This window comes from Marmota flaviventris, chromosome 18 (assembly GCF_047511675.1).
Source record: "Marmota flaviventris isolate mMarFla1 chromosome 18, mMarFla1.hap1, whole genome shotgun sequence".
Taxonomy (NCBI): domain Eukaryota; kingdom Metazoa; phylum Chordata; class Mammalia; order Rodentia; family Sciuridae; genus Marmota; species Marmota flaviventris.
Window position 1 is genome coordinate 10182514 of NC_092515.1, and position 20998 is coordinate 10203511.

The 20998-nt window shown below is 48.8% G+C and overlaps 1 protein-coding gene across 4 annotated transcripts; it reads left to right on the top strand.

The window, feature by feature from the left end:
• Positions 1-6162: 6162 nt before the first annotated feature.
• On the top strand, positions 6163-20571 carry Fbxo46 (F-box protein 46). 4 transcript variants are annotated; one of them, XM_027945734.2, is made up of 3 exons: positions 6193-6238; positions 14716-14765; positions 17641-20571. In XM_027945734.2, exon 3 carries the CDS (start codon positions 17719-17721, stop codon positions 19528-19530), a length of 1812 nt encoding a protein of 603 aa, XP_027801535.1. In that variant the 5' UTR covers positions 6193-6238; positions 14716-14765; positions 17641-17718; the 3' UTR covers positions 19531-20571. The 4 variants fall into 4 exon arrangements, with proteins under 4 accessions (XP_027801534.1, XP_027801535.1, XP_027801536.1 ...); XM_027945733.2 differs by lacking the exon at positions 14716-14765 and having other exon boundaries at positions 6163-6238; XM_027945735.2 differs by lacking the exons at positions 6193-6238; positions 14716-14765 and adding an exon at positions 6240-6320.
• Positions 20572-20998: the final 427 nt, after the last annotated feature.

The following is a 20998-nucleotide window of genomic DNA, read 5'->3' on the forward strand; positions in this document are numbered from 1 at the left end:
TAGTACCTAATCTACCTTAACTAAGAACTAAGAGGAAATACTACCCCAAAGTGAGGCATCATAATGATTGATTATAAGATCTAACTTTTGGCTGGGCACAGTAGCACGTGCTGGAGGATTACAAGTTCAAGGTCAGTCTTGGCACTTAGCAAGACCCTGTCTCAAAAGAAAATACAGAGCTGGGACCCAGGCCCAGTGCACACTTGTAATCCCACTGGCTCAGGAGGCTAAGGAAAGAAGATCGTAAATTCAAAGCCAGTCTCAGTAATTTATCAAGGCCCTAACCAACTTAGTGAGACCCTGTCTCAAAATAAAAAATAAAAAAGGACTGGGGATGCGGCTCAGTAGTGGAGCACTCCCAGATTCAAACCCCAGGTTTCCTCACCCCCCACACAAAAATAGCTTCAGCTTTTGAAGCAGATGAACTGGAATTCAAATCCTAGTTCTGTCACTTGTTGTGTGGCTTTATACAAATGCTTTAATCTCTCTGAGTCAATTTTCTCCCTCATTTATAAAAGGGAGGTGGCTAGGAAAAAAAATTAATCTGGTCTGGAAGGCGTTCTACACAGTACCTGTCACATACAGAATGCTATGAAATGTTAGGTCAAGAGAAGGTGTACAGGGGCTGTGACTGTGGTTCAGCAGTAGTGCACTTGCCTGGCATGTGTGAGGCACTGGGTTCAATTCTCAGCACTGCATATAAATAAATGAAATAAACGTCTATCAACAACTAAAAAAAATTTTAAAAAAGAGAAGGTGTACAGTCTTTTGTCAGAATGAGTCAGGCATAAAGAATGTTAGAGAACAGGGAGCTGGCAGGGCAGAGTGGTGTATGCCTGTAATCCCAGCAGTTTGGGAAACTGAGGCAAGAGGACTGCAAGTTTGAGGCCAGTCTCGACAATTTAGTGAGGCCTAGGCAACTTAGCCAGACTCTGTTTCAAAATAAAAATAAAAAGGTCTGGGGATGTGGCTCAATAGGAAAATACCCCTGGATTCAATCCCCAGTACCCTCTCCCCACAAAGAGAGAACAAGGTGCTGGGTACTATATTAGATGACTAAGGTTGATAACATAGTTTTTGCTTAATCAACATTCAATTCCCTTTTTCTGGTCATGGTACCTCAGTTCTCCTCTGGGCAACCAGTACATGGGGTTCAGAAAGGCTGGCCCCATCTTTCCCTTCTAGGAGGGAGCACAGATAGAATCAAGTTCCAGCCAAGAAAACTGACAGTGAGTAATTCAGGGCTAGGGTCAGAACCCCTGGTCTGGCCAACCAGAGTCAATCAATTTTTGAAAGAGGCTCTCTATGCTGGGTTGTCAAACTGGCAAGATATGGACCTGAGCTGCTGGAAAGCATCTGCCCTCCCAAAGGGAGGGCCTGCTTGAGAAGGAAGACAATAAGAACAAGAGCAGAGCTGCAAGGCAGATTTCTGGCAACATCATTTAACCCCCTATCCTGCAACAGCCAAGCCTAGTATCTCTGAATTTTTTGTTTAAATTATCCAATAAATCCCCCTTTATGTTTAAGCCAGTTTTAGCTGGTTTTCTGTTCAATGCAACTAAGAGTCTTTATTAATACAAGGACCTCACATTTAGAGAGGGGTTAAAAAAAAAAGACTGAATTGTTGGTCATCTCTGGGATTCCGGGAGGAATGGGCAGCGAGATAGGCATTCTTCATTTTCTTCATGGTGCTACTTCTGAGCACAGTACCTAAGTAGAGAACCTGAACAAAGGAGATGCTTAATTTTGGAGTTAATGAATGAATGAATGAAGATAGATAAATAGAAAGTCATTAGGGGAGGCAGGCAGTGTGGTGCACACCTGTAATCCCAGCAATTTGGAAGGCTGAGGCAGGAGAATTATAAGTTCAAGACCAGCCTCAGAAAATTAATGAGGCCCTAAGCAATTTAGTGAGAACCTGTCTCAAAATAAAAAATAAAAATGGGCTGGGGATGTATCTCAGTGGCAAAGCACCCCTGGGTTAAACCCCTAGGACCCTTCCCCCGTCCAAAAAAAAAAAAAAAAAGTCATTAGGGAAGACCATAGGAGATTAAAATGAACTCAGGCCATTTTTCTTTTTGGGGGTACTAGGCACTACAGCCAGGGCACTCAATACTGAGCCACATTCCCAGTCTTTTTTTTTTTTTTTTGTGGTGCTGGGGATTGAACCCTGGGCCTTGCACATGCAAGGCAAGCACTCTACCAACTGAGCTATATCCTCAGCTCTCCCAGTCCTTTTTTGTATATTATTTAGAGACAGGGACTCACTGAGTTGCTTAAAGCCTAAGTTTCTGAGGCTCGCTTTGAAATCACAATCCTCTTGCTTCAGCCTCCCAAGCCACTGGGATTACAGGCATGTACCATGGCACCTGGCTGTTATTTTTCTTTTTTTAAAAAATATTTTATTTATTTATTTATTTTTTTTTTTTTGGTGTAAATGGACACAACACAATGCCTTTATTTTTATGTGGTGCTGAGGATCAAACCTGGGTCCTTCCCGTGCTAGGCAAGTGCTCTACCGCTGAGCCACAATCCCAGCCCCTGTCATTTTTCTTTATCCAGACTTTGGACAGAGGGAAAAATCTGACACAACCCTCAATTTGTATAAACTCCCTTTCCAAGAATCCTAAGCCTTGTGATGTGGCTCAGGGATACAGTGCTCAGTTAGTATGCATGAACCCTGGGTTGGATCCCCAGTACCAAAAATAAAAATAAAAAGATTCTTACTAGTACAGTGCCCCTGTGGTATAAATCAGTGGCAGAATGATTTCAAGAACCTGGGTTCCAGGAGGGCTGGGTTGTGGCTCAGTGGTACAGCGCTTGTCTAGCACGTGTGAGGCGCTGGGTTCGATCCTCAGCACCACATAAAAAAGATAAATAAATAAAATAAAGGCATTGTGTCCAACTACAACTAATAAATAAATAAATAAAAAGCTGGGTTCCATCCTCGCAACAAAGGAAGAAAAAAAATGTCAGCTTCCTCAGAATGCTAATACCCATAAAGCCCTTAGAGGTAATCTTTGCCAATTAACTTAGATTTCTCTTATCTGGGAAATGGTGAGAATATTCTCACCTACTTCCTTTAGGATTGTTGTAAGGATTAACAGATACCATACAACCAAAAGGACTTAGCAAAGAGTCTGGCAAACAGTAAATGCTCAGTAAACATTATGTTATTATTATTCAGAGTGGCTGGAGCTATAAGGGAAGTAGAGGAATCCATTACCTGTCATTGGGAACCAGGCAACTGTCTCTGGGCTGTTCAGGAGAAGACAAGTATCTGCTGGAACCCAACATCTGCAAAGAGGAAAAAATTATTAGTGACCATTATGATTCCAGGAGGAATTGGCCATGTAATAGGCACCCTTAATTTCTCCCATAGTGCTTCTTTAAGCACAGAGATCCCAAAATAATATCCCCCATTCCCAACAACTATGGGCTCAGAGACCTAAATTAAACTCTAAACTGAAGTCCATGAATCCCAAGTTGTAAATCTGAGTTACTAAATCATGACTTGGACCTAAAACTAAAACCATCCAGCAAATTCCCAAATTTTGACTTTGGTGAGATGCCAGACCCTGAAATGGACACTATTAAACCTGAAAACCGGCTTCAGACCTCTCTCTATATTGTGATATAAATACACTAAAACTATGACTTCAAACACCCAAAGTGAGGACCTAGAAACCAAAAGGAGTTCCCCCATTCCTACAAATCTTAACTTCTAATACTGATACCCTAGGCCCCCCAAATGACAACTTCTGATCCTCAAATAGAACCCCAATCCTAATATCAAGCAGACCACAAACGTCAGCGCTGAAAACCCAGATCCTAAAGTATGAAATCCAAGCCCCTCCAAAGCAAATCCCAATCCCTAAATTTACTTCAGATCCTAAAATAAAGGATCTAGACCCCCAAACTGTCACTTCAGACCCTCTAATTGTGACCTCAGTCCTAAAACTGGGATCCAACATGAGTCCAAGACCCCAGACCCTAAAACTGAAGCCCCATACTTCATGTGGGGGGTTCCAGGCCCTCAAATTTAATTATCAAAGACCCAAACTGGGACTCCACATCCTAATCTCATATCCCAACATGGAGATTTGAAGCCCAAGATCTATACTGAGGCTTCACTCCCCCAAATCAGACCCCAGAACCCCTTCAAAATGGTACCCCAGAATTCCAAACTAAGAACTTCCCGATCCCCCATTGAGGATGTCCCGATTCCACCAGGAAAGCTTTCAGTCAAACGCGAGATCTTCAGATTCCAAAATCCGTCCCCTCCAGACGCAAACCCTAGACCCCAGGCCTGGAGTCGAGAGCCCCGACCCCTCTGCTGCTCCACCACCTCCTGCAGTAGGTCCAACCGGCCAGGGTCCCCGAGCCTACGCCCCGCTGAGACCCCAACTCTGCCTCTGCAGCCCCGGCCTGGCCCCACCCGTGGCCCTACACCCAGCGCCCGTCCGCCCTCCTGTCCCCGGGGAGGGGGGGGCCCACGGCCGCACGGTGCCACTCCGGGGACCCCAGGGTCCCCTCATGCCAGCTAGAGCGGGGGAGACCCCCGCCCCGTTCCCCTTGGCCTCCAGCACCCGCCTCAGGACGTGCAAAATGGCGTGAGGCCCTCCTTCAGCTTTCACGCCAGCCCCACACTCGGGAGTCAAATCAGACAGCTTCTCGCGCTGGTCCCGGGAGGCGGACGGCGTGCGCGCGAGAGCCCCCCGTCGCCTAGTTTTCAACCCCGGCGTGGGATGGGTGCGAATTCCCCGGGCGCTAGGCTTCAGCGCGAGCCTGTGGCGCGAGGCCTGAGGAATGGAACAGGACTGAGCTCCTGAGGCCAGACCACGCCCCTACCAGTTCGCGCCAAGGAGTGCTGGGCGCGAGACTGGAAAGCGTTATAAGGGCAGGGTGCAAGTGGCCGTGCGCACGCGCGCCCGCGGAAGGGTCCTGTCCCCTTCCACAGCGCGAGCTCAGCCTCGAGCCTCCTGACAAGGCTTTTGCTGGCACGCGCCAAGGGGCTGACCAATCAGCGCTTGCTCAGCTTCCCGCCTTTTTTGCAGGCCACGCCCCTCTTGCCCTGTTTCATTAGCTTCTCACGGTCCAGGATCCTTGAATCCCAACCAGGAGGTGGGTGTTCCCCAACTGCCAATTCTCAGGAAGAGAGATCTCGCCAGCTTCCCCTTCTGGCCCTCCGGTGCCCCATTTTCACCCTTCCCCTTCAGTGCATATCTAGTTAGGAACTATTGTGTGCCAAGTGTCAAAGAATCATGCTGGATGCAGGGAATTTTTCTAAGCTTCCCTGAATTGAGCCTTAGTAGTAGTTCCTTTCACCGAGATTCAAGCTCCTTGAGATGTAAATAATAATAATAATAATAATAACAAAACTGTACTGTTCTTTTGGGAAGCTCAATCTCATGACCCATGAAGAGGATGAACTGGAAAAATCTATTTTGCGAGCGGGGATCTAGCCATGCAATTAAGAGTAGAAATACTGGGGTCCAATATATTTCGGTTCAAATCACTTTTTATGGACAAGAGGCTTAATTTCTGTCTTAGTTTTTATAAATTTAGGATGATAGTTCTTACTTGGGTTGTATGCAGAATGTCTGGCATAAAGTTAACATGAAATATTTACTCAACCCATATTTACAATGTTCTGTCTACCCGAACAGGTGCATAAACATTGCTGCCCTCATGGAATTTCTATTCTGTGATGAGGACTGCTCCTTGTGCGAGAGCTTTCCTCCATCCCAAGGATTTGTTTTCCCATTTGTAAATTAGGGGTGGTGAGCATGAAGAGCGGGAATGGATGGAAAAGTAAGAAAGCATAAAAAGCACTGTTAATTACTGTGTTAATCAGCATAAGTATATCAATAAGCTTCCTCAACACTCCACCCCTCACCAACGCCCCTTTTCAATTGCCTCTATTCCTTTTCCAAAGACCAAAATGGTGGAGGCTGGACTTCATCTCCCAGCGGGCCTCGCGGGGGGAACATTCTGCGCACGCGCTGTCAAGTGCCCCTTTGCCTCCTGGGAGTTAGAGTCGTTCTTTCACTCTGCCCGCCTAGTTTGTTTCTTACCCCACCTCCAAGCTGCCGTGCTACCTTCTGGGAGGTGTAGTTCGTGACCGCTCGGACTCCAATTCCCAGCGGGCTTCGGGGCAAGAACCCGGAAGGGGAGGCTGGAGAGGAGCGAGTGGGGGAAACCCGCGTAGCTGAGGGAGCTGCAACGCGGGGAGATGGTGAGAGCCCCAGGCGGGGTCCGGGTGCGCTTAAGAGTCTGAGCGAGGGTTCAGGACCATGGGCGACAAGGAACAGGCTGAGGTTAAAGAACGGGCTGGGCGCGGGGAGATCGCTTGGGGGAGGGGATTTGGGAGGAATTGGAGTCCAAGGGAGTAGAAGAATGGGGGCTAGGGAGGGGTCTTGGAGATGGGGAGGGAGTCGAGTTTGGGGATTGACTATAAAGGGGCTCAGAGCTGGGGAAAGGGGCTCCGAGTTGTAGACGGGGCTGAGTGTACAGGCAGAGACCCCGAGGGGGGCAATTTCGAAGGGAGTTAGCCTGGGGAACGTGGAAAAGCATTGGGGGTCAGGGGTGGATGGATTGAGGGAGTCCAGATGCTCCAAAGGATAGGCCAACCGAGGATGCGATGTTGTGTTCTCTGGATCAGATTAGGGGTAGGAAGGCAAGTTGAGAAGGTGGGAGGCAAAAATCAATGAGAGTTGAGGTTAGGCTCCAAGTGTAGCGGGTGGGGTGGGGAGCTTGAGATTAGGGTCCCGAACGCAGAGATCCTTTGCCTAATCCATCCGGAGACTCCCGATAAGCTGGACAGTCGTAGAACTCTAGGATAACATGGCCAGAAGAGACTGTAGAGAAAACGTTTTGCACCCACTCACATCCTCAGTGGGATTTAGAAGAGTGTAGTGGTTTATGTGTATGGACAGTCCAGTATTCAGATCCCTTTTTCTGCTCCTCCTTTGTGACCTGGGCAAGTCTCCTTTCTGTAAGCCTTCCATGCCCTTATCTGTATTATAAGAACAACAAGCATGCCTCTGAGAGAGGGCTAAAGGGAGGCTCCTTAAAATCGTTACTGTTGGTGGGAGAATAAGTCCCAGTCCCAGAGCTGTTGGTGGGAAGTTCCCCATGCTAGGAATGTGACTGGGTTACAGCTGCTAATGGATTCCCTCCTTTTCAGTCCAGACCTGGAGTTTTCTCAAAACCTGGCACTGATGGGGGGGCACACCCGAGCTCAGAAACATGCAAGGGTTCCCCGCAGTCTATAACACTAAACTGTTTTATGAAATGCCTGGCCCTGGTTTTAGTTGTTTATTTATATTAAGTTATTTTTTTTAATATTTATTTTTTGGTTAGACACAATACCTTTATTTTGTTTATTTATATTTATGTGGTGTTGAGGATTGAGCCCAGGGCCTCACGCATGCTAGGCGAGCGCTCTACCGCTGAGCCACAACCCCAGCCCTGTATTAACTTATTTAATTCTGTTGACACCTCAAAGGTGTAGTTGCTCCATTTTACAGAAAGGAAGGAGAGGCACAGACAAGTTAAGCAACTTTCCCAAGGTCAGCCAGAATTTAAAAATAGACTCAGGATTCCAACCCAGGTAGCCTGTCACAGAATCTGTTCTTTGACCATTATAATCTAGTCCCCTCTCCCCCTTTGAGTACAATGTGGTGCCTGGAGACAGAGACCCAAACAACCTTGGGTTAAAGATTTAGTTCTGCTATATGTTTGCTGTGTGAACTTGGGCAAGTCTTTTTTGTCTTTCTTCTTCTGTTAAATGGGGTCAGTAATGCTAGGAAGGTTATAGGGTACAGGTAGGTAATGCCTAAAAAGTGCTTAGAGTAAGCATTCGATATGTGTGTTGTCTTTGGAATGGAAACATACTTGACAGACAGACAGACCTGACAGAGAAGGCAGCAGGGAAGGACCAGTGAGGGAGGCATCAGCCCGGCTGTCTCCCTTTATTTCTCTCTCATGTTGCTCCTATTTCCTGATCTTTCTACTTTCTAACCCCATTCCTAGGCTTCTAAGTCCAAGCATGATTCCCAGAGAGGGTGCTCAGAAACTCAATCTGTCCCCATTCCCATTCCTGTCCCCAGCCAAATATAAATAATTCACTTGCCAATTTGCCAATGCCTACTCTGGCCCAATTCCAGGTGTTTCAGTGAATAAGAAATATTTCTAACAACTGAGATGTTTCTGGTCCTCCCCCACCACCCCCCAACCTTTTGGTCATTGGGACCTCACTGGGCATTTTGGTAACTTTGTAATTCATCTTTAAACAGTTTGGCTTATTTGCTATGAGCCTTCCGGACTTACAAGTTCAGTGACTGATGGTTAAAAGCCCTCATCTCAGAGAGGCCCAGGTTCATATCCCTGCCTCTGTTACTGTGTGTCCTTGGCTAAACTGCATCCCTTCTCTGGGCCTCAGTTTTCTCATATGTAAAATGGGACCACATTCAACCCATGAGGTTCTCATAAGGAGTTAATGTACATAAAATATCTGGTGTGTATTAGGTTCTCAGTAAATGTGAGGTCCTTCTGTATTTTTATTCTTTGAAGAAAAAAATTTTAATCATAAGCTCTGGAACCGGAGTGCTTGGGTCTGGATCCTGGCCCCATCCTCACCAGCTATGTGATCTTAATCCCTTTGAACCTCGGTTTCCTCTTCTGGAAAATGGGAATTTATTCCTTAAGTAGTCCACAAGTGTTACTAGAGCACCTACTACATGCCAGGGCCTGGCCTGGGTGCCCTCTGCCCTCGGGAGCTCCCCGTTGTCATCCTGCCAGAGCAATTTTGCAGTGCTAGTGGCCTCGTGCTTGTTTGGGGTCTGGGTGTCTCTGTTCCTGGTTAATTTTCAGCCCCGTTCGCCAGCCCTGCCTGCTTGTTACAGCTTTCATGGATTTTGAACATTCTGTGTCCAACAGCCATTGAATTATCTGAAAATCTATAGGTTTGAGAGAAAGTTGCCCAGCTCTCACTTGTCCCTGCTCCTGTGTGTCACATCTCGGTGAACTGGCACTTCTTTCCCTTGCCTTCATTGGTTTATCTTAGGAAATGCATCAGCTTTCCAGGTTATTTTGCCTTTTCTCAAAGTCTTAAATTTGTTGTCCGTGTGCGCTTGTCTGAAGCCTACACATGCAAATGATATTTTTACTTGTTTTCTTTTTTTGTGTATTGGAGATTGAACCCAGGGGCAGTCTACCACCAAGCTATATCCCTAGCCTTTTTATTTATTTATTTATTTTGAGATAGGATCTCACTAAATTGCCTAAGCTGGCCTTGAACTTGCGATCTTCCTGCCTCGGCCTGTCAAGTAGCTGGGATTACAGGCATGTACCACCATGCCCAGCTGTTTTTACCTTTGTGTGTGTGTGTGTGTGTGTGTGTGTGTGTATACACATACCTACGTATGTACTAGGAATTCAGCCTGGGGCAGTTTACCACTGAGCTGTATCCTCAGCCGTTTTTATTTTTTATTTTGAGACAGGGTCTGGCTAAGTTTCTTAGGTCCTCACTAAGATGCTGAGGCTGGCTTTGAATTTGTGATGCTTCTGTCTCAGCCTCCTAAGCTGCTGGGATTACAGGTGTGTGCCACTGCACCTGCTATTTTTAAAATTTTTTTGGTTTTAAACCAGGGATTGAACCCAGGGGCACTTGACTACTGAACCACATCCCCAGCCCTTTTTATATTCTAATTTTGAGAATTTTGAGAAGTTGTTCAGGACCTCACTAAGTTGCTGAGGTTGGCTTTGAACTCATGATCCTCCTGTTGCAGCCTCTGAGCTGCTGGGATTAGAGGTGTGCACCACCATGCCTAGCTCTATATTTACCATTTTTAATGGCGTGTTTCTAGCTACTGTGGTAAAGCTGTCTTATTCCTAAAAGGGTTTGCTGGTGGCATCTACTTGAGATGCCATCACTGACCCCTCTATTTAGAATCAACGTCCCCCTTCAGCCCCCTCATCTGTCATATTTGTTTTCCATAGCTCTTACCACCTTGAAACTTACTGCATATTTCTTTTTCCTTTCTCCAATTAGTATGCCATCCCCGTGAGGACAGGGATTTCTGTCTCCTGTTCCCTGTGTATCCTCAATGCCTGGAACTGTGCCTGGCACTAAATAGGTGCTTGAAAATACCTGTTCAGTGAGGCCCAGAACCCAACAGTTACACAGAGATGGCCCTTCCTTCCCAGCAGCTCTGGAGGCTGAGGCAGGAGGATCACAAGTTCGAAGCCAGCCTCAGCAACTTAGCAAGGCCCTAAGCAACTCAGTGAGATCCTGCCTCTAAATAAAATATTAAAAAAGACTGGGGATATGAATCAGTGGTTAAGTGCTACTGTGTTTAATCCGCAGTATCAAAAAGAAGAAAAAAAGAAATGGCCCTTCTTTGTTTTTTTGTAAATGACTCAGGATCAGGTCATCTCAGAATGTGAAACAAAGAGGGAAGGAGTCCTTGGTACCACTCAGTGATCTTTGAGCCTCTCTTTGTCTGTATTACCCCAGATCCTAAACCTTCAGCCTCGGTTTGATGCCAGGTTGGCATCAGGTGCTCTGACAGGTTGATTTCAATAAATTGTCAGCCAGCCCAGGGGTGGGTGCTGTCACTACCTCTGCCTTACTGTGTTGGCAGTGCTGGGATGGAACCCAGAGCCCTGTGCTTGCTAGGCAAGTGCTCTACCACTGAGCTGCACCCCGCACCCATTATCTCCATTTTATGGAGAAAAAGAGGAAACAGAGGCCCCCGAAGTCACACCCCCCTGAAGTGAGAAGGCTGGGATTCAGCAGGCCTTGCCTGGGTTCTCTCTGCTCCCAGGATCTAGATTCCTGGGGTTTGGACAATTCCTAACCGCAGGGAGCTATTAGTCAGAAAGGGCAACTTCTGAGGGAAAGAGGCCAGCAGACCCTGAGGCCAGCAAGTCAGGGGGAAGGTATGGATGGACTGTGGACTAAGGGGCAGTGGAGATGGGAGATGAAAGTAACAGACCTGGGGGCACAGCCCATGGCCGTTTGCCACCAATTCCTGTGACTGGTCAAGTGTGTTCCCTGAGAACTTGCTCCATGCCCTACCCTGTGCGGGGGTTGCCCCTGGGGCTAGGGGCCAGGGCCACCTGATGCTCCCTGGGTGTGTCAGGATCTATCTGCTGTTGATCATTTCTTTCCTTCTTTCTTTGGTTTATTCTCTTGTGTCTTTTTCCTCCAGTGTCTTCCATTGGATGGAAGTTAACATTCAGCTTTTCTCCATTCTTTGTGCATTTATGGAGACAGCTGTCCCCAGACCTGCAGCACAGCTGGCCTCCCCTTGACTTATTCACCTGGACGTTCTTTTTGCCTCTCTTCTGGACCAGATCTTCTTTTCTCGATGTGGTATCTCCCTTTTTATTTGTTTACTCCTTCATTTTGATGAAGCAGATGCTCCGGCTGCTTCTTGAGAGAGGGTACATGGGATGCGTATTTTTTTCTGAGAATTCCTGTGTCTTCATTGAAGGGTTTGAAGGGAGTGATGTGGTCCTGTTGTGTTTGGAAAGATCCCTGGGACTGCCATGAAAAGGATGGACCAGAAAAGCTAAACCAGCTGAGTGAGCCAAGCAGGGAACACGGAGGTCCCAGCCTTCCTGAAGCTCAGGCTGGAGGGGAGAGGGGCCCTCACCCACTCAGCTCATTGCTATTCAGCAGTGACAGGTGACAGGTGTTGCAAGAGGAAGCCTGAGGCCAGGGAGATCACATGTAGCATGAGAAGGTATGAGGACAGCACTCTGAGGGCGGGGTAGGGGGCAGGGAGGGGTGGGGGGGTGGGGTGGCATTCTGCCTCAGTGCTAGGGCAGGATTTCCACAGAGGGTGCTGGCTGGAGCACCCAGGAATTGTGCCCAGGAGAAGACATGCAGAAGCTGGGCAGCATGACTGTGAGAAATTTATATGTTCACCATTCATTCATTCATTCATTGATGCAAACATTGTATATCACTCACCTATCATGAGCCAAGGCATTGCTTTGCAAACTTTAATGTACACATGAAGGCTCTGGAGGGCTTGCTGAAGTACACATTCAAAGTCCACAGCTCTGGGGCAGGGCCTGAGAGTCTACGTTTCTAACAAACTGCCAGGGGATGATACGTAGCCACTGCTGCAGGAATCACCCTTAGGAGCAGCCAAGTACTCAGCATGGATCCAAAAGCTGGGGAAGCAGCAGACAGAAAAGCCAGCCCTGGGGGAACTTTCATTTTGGCAAGGGGAGATGGACACCAGGCTTTGTTTTAACGAAGTTTATAGCATATCAAATAATAACATGTGCTAGGAAGGGGAATCAATCAGGGAAGGGGCATGAGGGAGTGTGTCTGTTGGGTGGAGGGTTGTGGATTTGAATCAAAGAAGGTCTCAGAGTGAATTCTGAGCAAATCCCAAAGGAGGTAAAGGGTGAGCCCTGGAGATAATCTGGAGAGAGCATATTAGGCAGGGGGAAGAGTGAGTGGAAAGGCCTTGAGGATTGAACAAGATAATCCACACAGAGGGCTCAGTAAGTTCAGTGAATGAAACTCCCTCCTCATCTTTATTTATCAGGATGGGCTTTGTGTTGTAGTAGAGAACTTGAGCTCTGGAGTCGGCCCAACTCCCCCCATTGATTCAAAGTTCTTCTACAAAACTGTTAACAAGGGCTTTTCCTTAGCCACTGTGCCTCAGTTACCTAGTCTTTGACATGACACTAAAAATAGTAAAGTAATGAGAATCAAATGAGTTTGTAAAGTGCTGAGAGCAAAGCCTAGCACATGGTGTCTGCTCAGGTATTAACTGCTTTTGTGATTAATACATTTATGTTGATTATGATTGCTCTTTTGGATGTCTTCCCCCTTGCCCATGAGCTGTTTCTGGTGAGCTCACTGACACCTATGTGTCCAAGGCATCCAAGCCAGGGCCAGCACATGAGAGGTCCTCAGTGCATGTCAGACAGGTTTTTGCAAATGCTTTTCATGTACACGAGGGATGTAAAAATGTACATGTTCTCATTGTTGGGGGCATTCCATCAGGTTGTAAATTGTGTGGTTCGGTTCCTTATTCTTTTTTCTTTCTCTCAAGTAATCTCTTCTGTGAATAGGTTTCCCATTATAACTGTGGATTTGCCAAAGTCTTATTTCTGTGACTGTCATGTGCAGGGATGGTTGTTTTCTGCTTATATATCTGAGGCCCTCATCTTAGGGGCCAAGAAGTTTTGTGTGTACAATGGGTCAGTTTGTTTTATCACCATATTTGTCCCTAATGCTATCTTTTGTTTCTGCCATTTTCTTCCTCTCCTTCTTTCTTTCCTTCCTTCCTTCCTTCTCTTGGTTCTGTTTTGCTAGATCAGTCTTTTTCCGTCTTTTTATTTTTCATCTTTCTGAGTCATGAGGTCTTATGAGTGGGTCTTCATGGAGTAGTCTCTGATGCTGACCTAGTATAGAGCTTTGTGCTGGGCTCAGTGTGTTGGGAGTTAGAAAATCTGGTTCCAGACCCTACCTCCCCCTCTGCACAATCCAGTGAGGAAGATACAGCCATCCTCAGACAGAAGACTCATAGTGCAGGGCTGGGAGGAGGGAACCAAGTCCTCCCTGGGGCAGATGAGTAGTTTCCAGGAAGGGAAGAGTCTCTCTGTATAAAATTACACTTGAGCCAAGATCTGAACGTAAGGGATTGAGCCATGTGTGACCTAGGGGAGTGCATGTGGTCAGCAGGAATAACAAATACGGACAGGGAAGGGAAGAGCTTCGCAGCTTTGAAAAATAAGTAGCAAGGAGGCTGGTGTGGGTTCCAGCCTGAGTCAGTATGGGGGGACAACACCCTGGAGGAAAGGATGCTGAACTGAGATCCCACAGACTATAAGGGAAGCAGTAGGGCACAGTGACTCTGCAGTCAGATCCCTGGCTTCATATCTCTGCTCCAACTCACACTAGTTCTCTGTGACCTTGGGCTGGTCAAGGATGCTGCCTTGCCTCATTTTCTTCATCCATATAGTGAAGAGAATAGCAACACCTACTGAGGATCACACCTGGCCTTCGTATTCTTGAGAATTTGCTTAGAGGTTCTAGCAGGGAGCACAGTTACTCCATACTCATAGTCCTCCTTTATAGGGGAAAGTCATTTTCTTGACCAGTGTGATAGGTCCACAACAGCAGGGACAGTGTGGAAGGAAGGGGACACCTACCTAGGCAGAGAGATTAGCTAAATCAACCCTGGCAATCAATAGGGTGACAGATGTCACAGCCAGATCTCCCTCACATCCAGAGCCTGGGCATTCTAACTACTCTGTATGTCAGGTCAGGCATCCCAGAGTCCACTGCGGGGAGAGGCGGGGATGCGTGGAGTGCCAGAGTGGAGGAGTGGGCAGGGATGAGGCTGGACAAGTGGGGTACCTGGGCTTTTCCCCACGTGCCAGAAGGGAGCCAATGGCATATTCTAAGCCTGGTGGGGCAGGAGCAAGTTTATAGGTTTGTGCCTTAACAAGACCCGTCTGGTTGTGCTTCCTGCTGTCCTTTGGTTATAGGTGGAACAGGCAAGGCTGGGGGTTGGAGGACAGGGGCCTCCTGAGAGCTGTTTTTGAATTTCTCTTGAATGGCTTGGATTAGGATCTGGACCAGAACTCATGACAAGCCGTGTGTGCAATTTTAAGTTAACATATAATCGATGCTTAAAAAACATTTTCGTGTTTTTTCCTATTGTTTTCCTGCAGTGAGTGTGAGTCAGGTTTGGAGCACCTGGTTGGAAAGAATGAATGGACAGGTAGGACCATTATGTCCACCCGGCCTGAGCATTGAATGCCAGGCCTGAAGGCTTCAGCTCAGTGTTGTAGGGACTGTCACAGGGCTCTTCCTGTTTGTTTTTAAAGGTAAAGTGATTCCCTGCCCATTTTCCCAGGCGGGAAATCTCGACCTCCACTGCTTGCAACAAAAGCCTAGCATTCTATGATTTCTCTGCACTTCCTTTCGTCCCAGAGTTTTCAATTCCCAAGGCCACCTGGCCCTTTAAATCTCTGTTGTCAATCAAGGCTCCGATTCTGAGGGAACGGCAAGTAATAAGCTTCCCTTTGCGTGCTGGAGTGTGGCTTCCACCCGGGTCTAGTTCCTCCGTTTAGCAGGAAGTTGGGAATTTGCTAACACTCCCTTACATGTGGCTGTTTCCATCCCTCCACCCCCTCGCGTCACCTCTCGCCTACTCCTCCCTGTTTCCAAGTCGGGCCCCTTCGCCAAGGCCTTCCTTATATGGGCACGGCCCCGAACCGCGGCCACTCATTGGCTGAGGGCGTCACGCGCGCGTCTGTCAACAAAGGGGCGGAGGGAAATTAGCTGCGCGCGAGGGCGGGAGAGAAGGCACGAGGGGGCGGGTCCTTTTAGCTCTCCCGCGCATGCGTGTGGGCGCCACTCCTGCTACCTGCGGGAGGCGCTGCGGGTGAGGGCGCCTTGGGGGCGTGTCTAGATTTGGAGGGTCACCTGAGGGGTGCGGGAGATTTCCTTGAGGGGGAGGCTGCGATATCAGAGGGTTCCCTTTGTGTTTAAGTGATATTTTCGGGTGGGGAAGTTGCGAAGGTGTTGGAACTATTCCGGGGTTTCCTTGAGCTTAAGGCGCTTTGGGGTTTGGGTTCTTTTGTCATGTGGGAGGTTCGGCTGTGTTCTAGGAGTTTCCTGTGTGTGATGGGGTATTTGGGGAGCTCCTGGAGAGACTTAGAAGCAAGGAGCCCAAGAGTACCCATTCCGATTCCTGAGCCAGAATGCCTGGACTTGTCTGTCCTCACGGCTACCTGTCTGACCCTGGGCAAGGGACTTACTTTCTGTGACTCACCTGGAAACAGGAACTGCTAACACTGCCTGCTTGCTAGGGGCCCGGCCCATCAGCAGTTTTAAAACAGTGCCCAGTGAGCGTGCTGTAGCACGTGTCTGCTATAGTAACATTTGTGAGGATTCTTTTGGCTTTGAGAGATATTTATTTGGTTTGGGATTTGCCTTAAATGTTAGGGAAATTTTGGGTTTTAGTGAGTTCTTTTGCCCGGGAGGGGGGTCCTGTGGAATTAAGGGACTTGTGGGAGGGATGTTTGGGGTGAGTATAGGATGTTAGGAAATTGAAACATCTGTGAGGTTAGGAGGTGGCTGTGTACCTTGGAATCTATGAAAAATTCTTTGAGACCGGGCCCTTTTGTGCTGTAGGTGTGTTTTTACATTTGGGGGTTTAAAATGAATTTGAAAGAATCTGGATATTTGGCAAGAGGAGTATAGAGTTTCTGGAGATAAGGATAGGAACTGATTAGGGGATTATGAGGGGAGGTAAAAATGATTAGGATTGAATTTTATTTTATTTATTTTTTTTTTTTTTTAGTTATTGATGCCTGTGTTTGGAGGTCATACAGAACTATGGAGTGAATGAGGAATCTGGAATTGCCTGGTTTTAGAGGGACAGTCTATACTGCCAGAGTTGGCAGACCTTTTCCACAAAGGGCCAGATAATGAATATTTCAGGCTTTGCAGTCTTTGCTGCAGCCCTGCAGCTCTACTATTGTAGCATGAAAGAAGCCATAATATGCATTTTAGTAAAACTTCATTCACAGAGACAGGCAAAGAGCCCTTGGTCCATAGTTTGGAGACCTCTCTGGTCTGGAGGCATATGGAAGGTTTGAAGTTTGGAGGGTTACTTCCATTTTAGGATGTGATGCCAGGGACTTTGAGAGTGAGGCGTCTGCTGCTTACTGGTAAGAAGAAAGTGCAGTGCAGATTAGTCATATCAGATTCATTACCAAAATTACCTCCACATTGGGTCATGTACATAAAGTTGTTGCAAAATAAAGTAGTCTTTATTGAGAGCACTGAGCTGAGGGTTCCAGAAACCAAGTCTGAGAGGATGATTTTGCTCCAGACCTACTGTCCCTTTAGCTGTGTGACCTTTCCCCACTCTGCGCCTCAGTTTATTTGTGTGCGATTTAAAGAGGGGGGCTAGACATAGGTGCTTTTATCCTAGGAGCCTGTGACTGTGTTTCAGGGAAGCACCTGCAGAGCCTTTGCAAGGGTGTGCTCTCTTCTAGGTGAGGATACCCAGCTTTAAGAGATTCTCAAAGAGCCCCATGAACCCCCAAAAGTGAGTTTCTTAAGGGCCTGTCTGGCTCTGACCTCAGATTTTCTTCCCCTCCCAATCCACCTTGTTCTTCCCTCTGTGGGATCAAGCAACTATAGTTGTGGGCAGGGCTGGGAATTCCTATTTTTTCCATAACTGGCTCCTGGGAGAGCAAAGAGAAAAAGGTGGATCTTTTCTGTTGACTGGCACTTTCACTCAAGTTTAAAGGTCATGTCAACTGGAGGCCTCTGGACTATGAGCAAAGATAGTCTGGTGGAGGTGTAGGATTTGTGGGAGTGGAGCAAGCTGCCAGTTAGGGCCACATTCTGTGTGTTCAAAGAGAAGTCATCCCCTCTTCATTCCTGTTTCCTCACCTGACACATGGGGTGGGAATTTAGGTTTTGTTTTGTTTTCCCCAGTGGTGCTGGGGATGGAACTTAAGGCCTCTAGCACCTGATGGTCTAATTTGATCGGTTTGTTCTGGAGAGGTTGAGATCTGGTGCTCCATGGAGGGAAGACTGTTCCCCCAGTTCCCTAACCTGCTCTTCCCTGTCTCCAGGTGGCATGTGGAGCCTCCCACCACCATCCTGGTCTTGAGATCCGGTGACTCCTTGCCTGTTTGTCATCATCCCCCAGAATGGACCGTGGCGGCCTTCTGCCCTTCCAGCTCTGGTGTCCCCGGCCCTTTGGTACCTACTCCCAGAACCAGCCGCGCCCACCTTCCACATCCCTCAAGTCATCAGCCTGCTCCGAGCCAGGCAGTGGGGCTGAGCCTGACCATGGGCCTGCGCACTCGGAGAATACCCCGCCTGCCTTGGCCGCAGAGGCCCCTGCTGCTCAGCCTGCTCCGCTCCTCTCAGCAGCAGGTGCTGGTGATGAGGGCCGAGTCCTGCTGGACACGTGGTATGTTATCAAGCCTGGGAATACAAAGGAGAAGGTGGCCTTCTTCGTGGCCCACCAGTGTGGTGGAGGCAGCCGGGCCAGCTCCATGAAGGTCAAGGGGCACTGGGGCAGTGACAGCTCCAAGGCCAAGCGGAGGCGGCGCTGTCTGGAATCCACCAAAGCTCCTCCGGACCCAGGGGGCCGGGAGGGACCCCCTGCTGCCGAGGGGGGCCCCACTTCAGCAGGGGAGGATGTGGACTTGCTCTCTGTAGCAGAGATGGTGGCCCTGGTAGAACAGAGGGCCGCCCTGGCCCTGCAGAGCTATCCTCGCCCCACCACCCCAGCGCCTGTGGTCTTTGTGTCAGCTGAGCAAGGTGGACCACCTAAGGGGTTGGGGTCTGAAAGGAGGTCTGGCGGTGGTGACTGCAGTCGTGTGGCTGAAGCAGTAGCCCATTTTGAGGCTCAGCGGGACAACCCTCCGACCAAGGGCCTCCGCAAGGAGGAGCGGCCAGGGCCAGGTCCTGGTGAGGTACGCATTGCCTTCCGCATCTCCAATGGCAGGGAGCCCCGCACACCAGACGGCAGCCTACCCAATGGAGGCGGGGGCCGTTCTGGTTGTGCTTTCCCTGGCAGCCCAGGTCCTGGGGCTCGAACCAAGGACAAGATCACCTGTGACTTATACCAGCTCATCAGCCCTTCCAGGGATGCCCTGCCCAGCAATGTGGAGTTCCTGCTGGCTAGGGCAGATGAAGCCAGCGAGGCTGAGACCCCAACCCCTGCCAGGCCTGAGGACACGCCCCCCGCCCCACCCCCACCCCCTGCCCGGGACTGTGGAGCGTCAGGCTTTCACGTGGATGTGGTGGTGACAGGTGTAGTGGACGAGTGCATCTTCTTTGGTAAGGATGGCACCAAGAATGTAAAAGAAGAGACAGTGTGCCTGACTGTCAGTCCCGAGGAGCCACCCCCACCCGGCCAGCTCTTCTTCCTCCAGTCTCGGGGGCCAGATGGGCCCCCTGAGCCACCCCCAGCTGATGCGCCAACCACGCTGCCAGGCCCAGATGATGCTGAGGGGACAGCAGACACCTCCCTATGCCGCCTTTACCGTCACGTGTCACACGACTTCCTAGAGATCCGCTTCAAGATCCAGAGGCTGCTGGAGCCACGACAGTACATGCTGCTGCTGCCCGAGCACGTGCTGGTCAAGATCTTCAGCTTCCTGCCCACAAGGGCCCTGGCAGCCCTCAAGTGCACCTGCCACCACTTCAAGGGCATCATCGAGGCATTTGGCGTCCGGGCCACAGACTCACGCTGGAGCCGAGACCCGCTGTACCGCGATGACCCTTGCAAGCAGTGCCGCAAGAGATACGAGAAGGGTGACGTGTCACTCTGTCGATGGCACCCCAAGCCCTACCACCACGACCTGCCTTACGGACGTTCCTACTGGATGTGTTGTCGCCGAGCTGATCGTGAGACACCAGGCTGTCGCCTGGGCCTGCACGATAACAACTGGGTGCTGCCCTGCAATGGGCTGGGTGGGGGCCGCACTGGCAGGGAGGAGGGGAGGTGAAGCCGGGGGAGGGGGAGGGAGCTCATCATGCCTACCTCTCCCCCATCCCCTGGGAGCCAGGGACCAGGACTGGGCCACCAGCCCACACCCCAGTCCAGGCAGTGTTGATCACCCACCAGAACTGAGACCAGGGTCAGGGTGACCCACAAGAACACTCTGGTTGACCCCTGTTGGTTTTGTACTCCTCAGACCCAGGTCCGTGGACCCTCAAGTAGGGTGTTTTTTTTATCAGCATCTCAGTTTCTTCTCCATTCAGCCCCAACACCCTCCCTGCCACTCTCTACACCCCAGGGACTCACCAGCAGGGAGCTGACGGCAGCTAATTTTGGTACCACCTAAGGCTTCCCCATGCTGGCCCGCTTGCTGGCCCGCTTCTGCGCCTTCTCTCAGTTCTTCATCTCTGGAGCTGTTTTCTCCAAGAGGCTACAGCATCCAAGGTTATACCTTTCTAAACTTACCAACTAGGGCTCACCTTCTTTTTTGGAATTGGGGGCCATCAGATCACAAGGTAGATCTGGCAATTTATCATAGCAGCCTGCCATTTCTATGTTTTCCTTATGAAAGAAATAAAAATCAATGTTTTCTCCTTAATCTCAAGCTACCAGTCTGTTCCCTTCCCCTACAGGGGAAGAGAAAAAAAAAAAAAAACCCTGAATTATAGAAACTTTCCTTCTTCCCATTATTTAAGCTATTGCCTTCACTCCTCCCCCAGTAAAGCTGTGAAGCCCTTTGCCTCGCTCTTGACAGCGTGGGGGGCCAGAGGGCAAAGGACTATGGGTTTGAATTTCTAGATGGTTTTTCCTTCAACTGTGGGTACTTGTTAAGGCATTGGGGTCTCTTTATCCCCAGCCACGTTTCTTTAGAATCTTTTGGTCATTTGGGACCTTGATTTTCAGGCAGTTTGGTCTGGGGTGTTTTTTTTATTTGTTCTTTTTGGGGGTTTTTGTTTTTTCATAATTGTGGTTCTGGAAGCTTCTAGTGTGTGGCATCTGACCAATTTTGAATTGGTCCTTTCTATAAAATCAATATTTATAAGGCTGGGCCCAGACTGGTCTGTGTGTTATTAAGGGAGGGGAATTGGGAAGAGAAAAGCGTCTCAGGCCTGTGCACAGGAGGATGGAAAAAAATAGAGATGGGTCCCTTAGCCAAGTCCTGAGCCTGAGATTATTTTCAGCTCATCTCATCTGTGTCAGTGTGAATTTGAAAATCTCAAAATAGTAGTTGCTTGAACAAAACCATTTTTCTTTCTTTAAAAATCCATGTTGAGCAAAAATGGTGGTCCTCGAGTCATCAGGAAGCCAGGCCCCTTAGCTCGGTATTCCATCATTCCTTGTCTCTGCACTTAGCCTTGTGGCCTAAGGGACTGCTAGCAGAACTCCTGCCTGACTGTGTTGCAGTGGGGGTACCCCTTCCTCTCATGAGTCCTGCACTGCACCTCTGCATCTCAGTGCTCAGCATGTGGCCACAT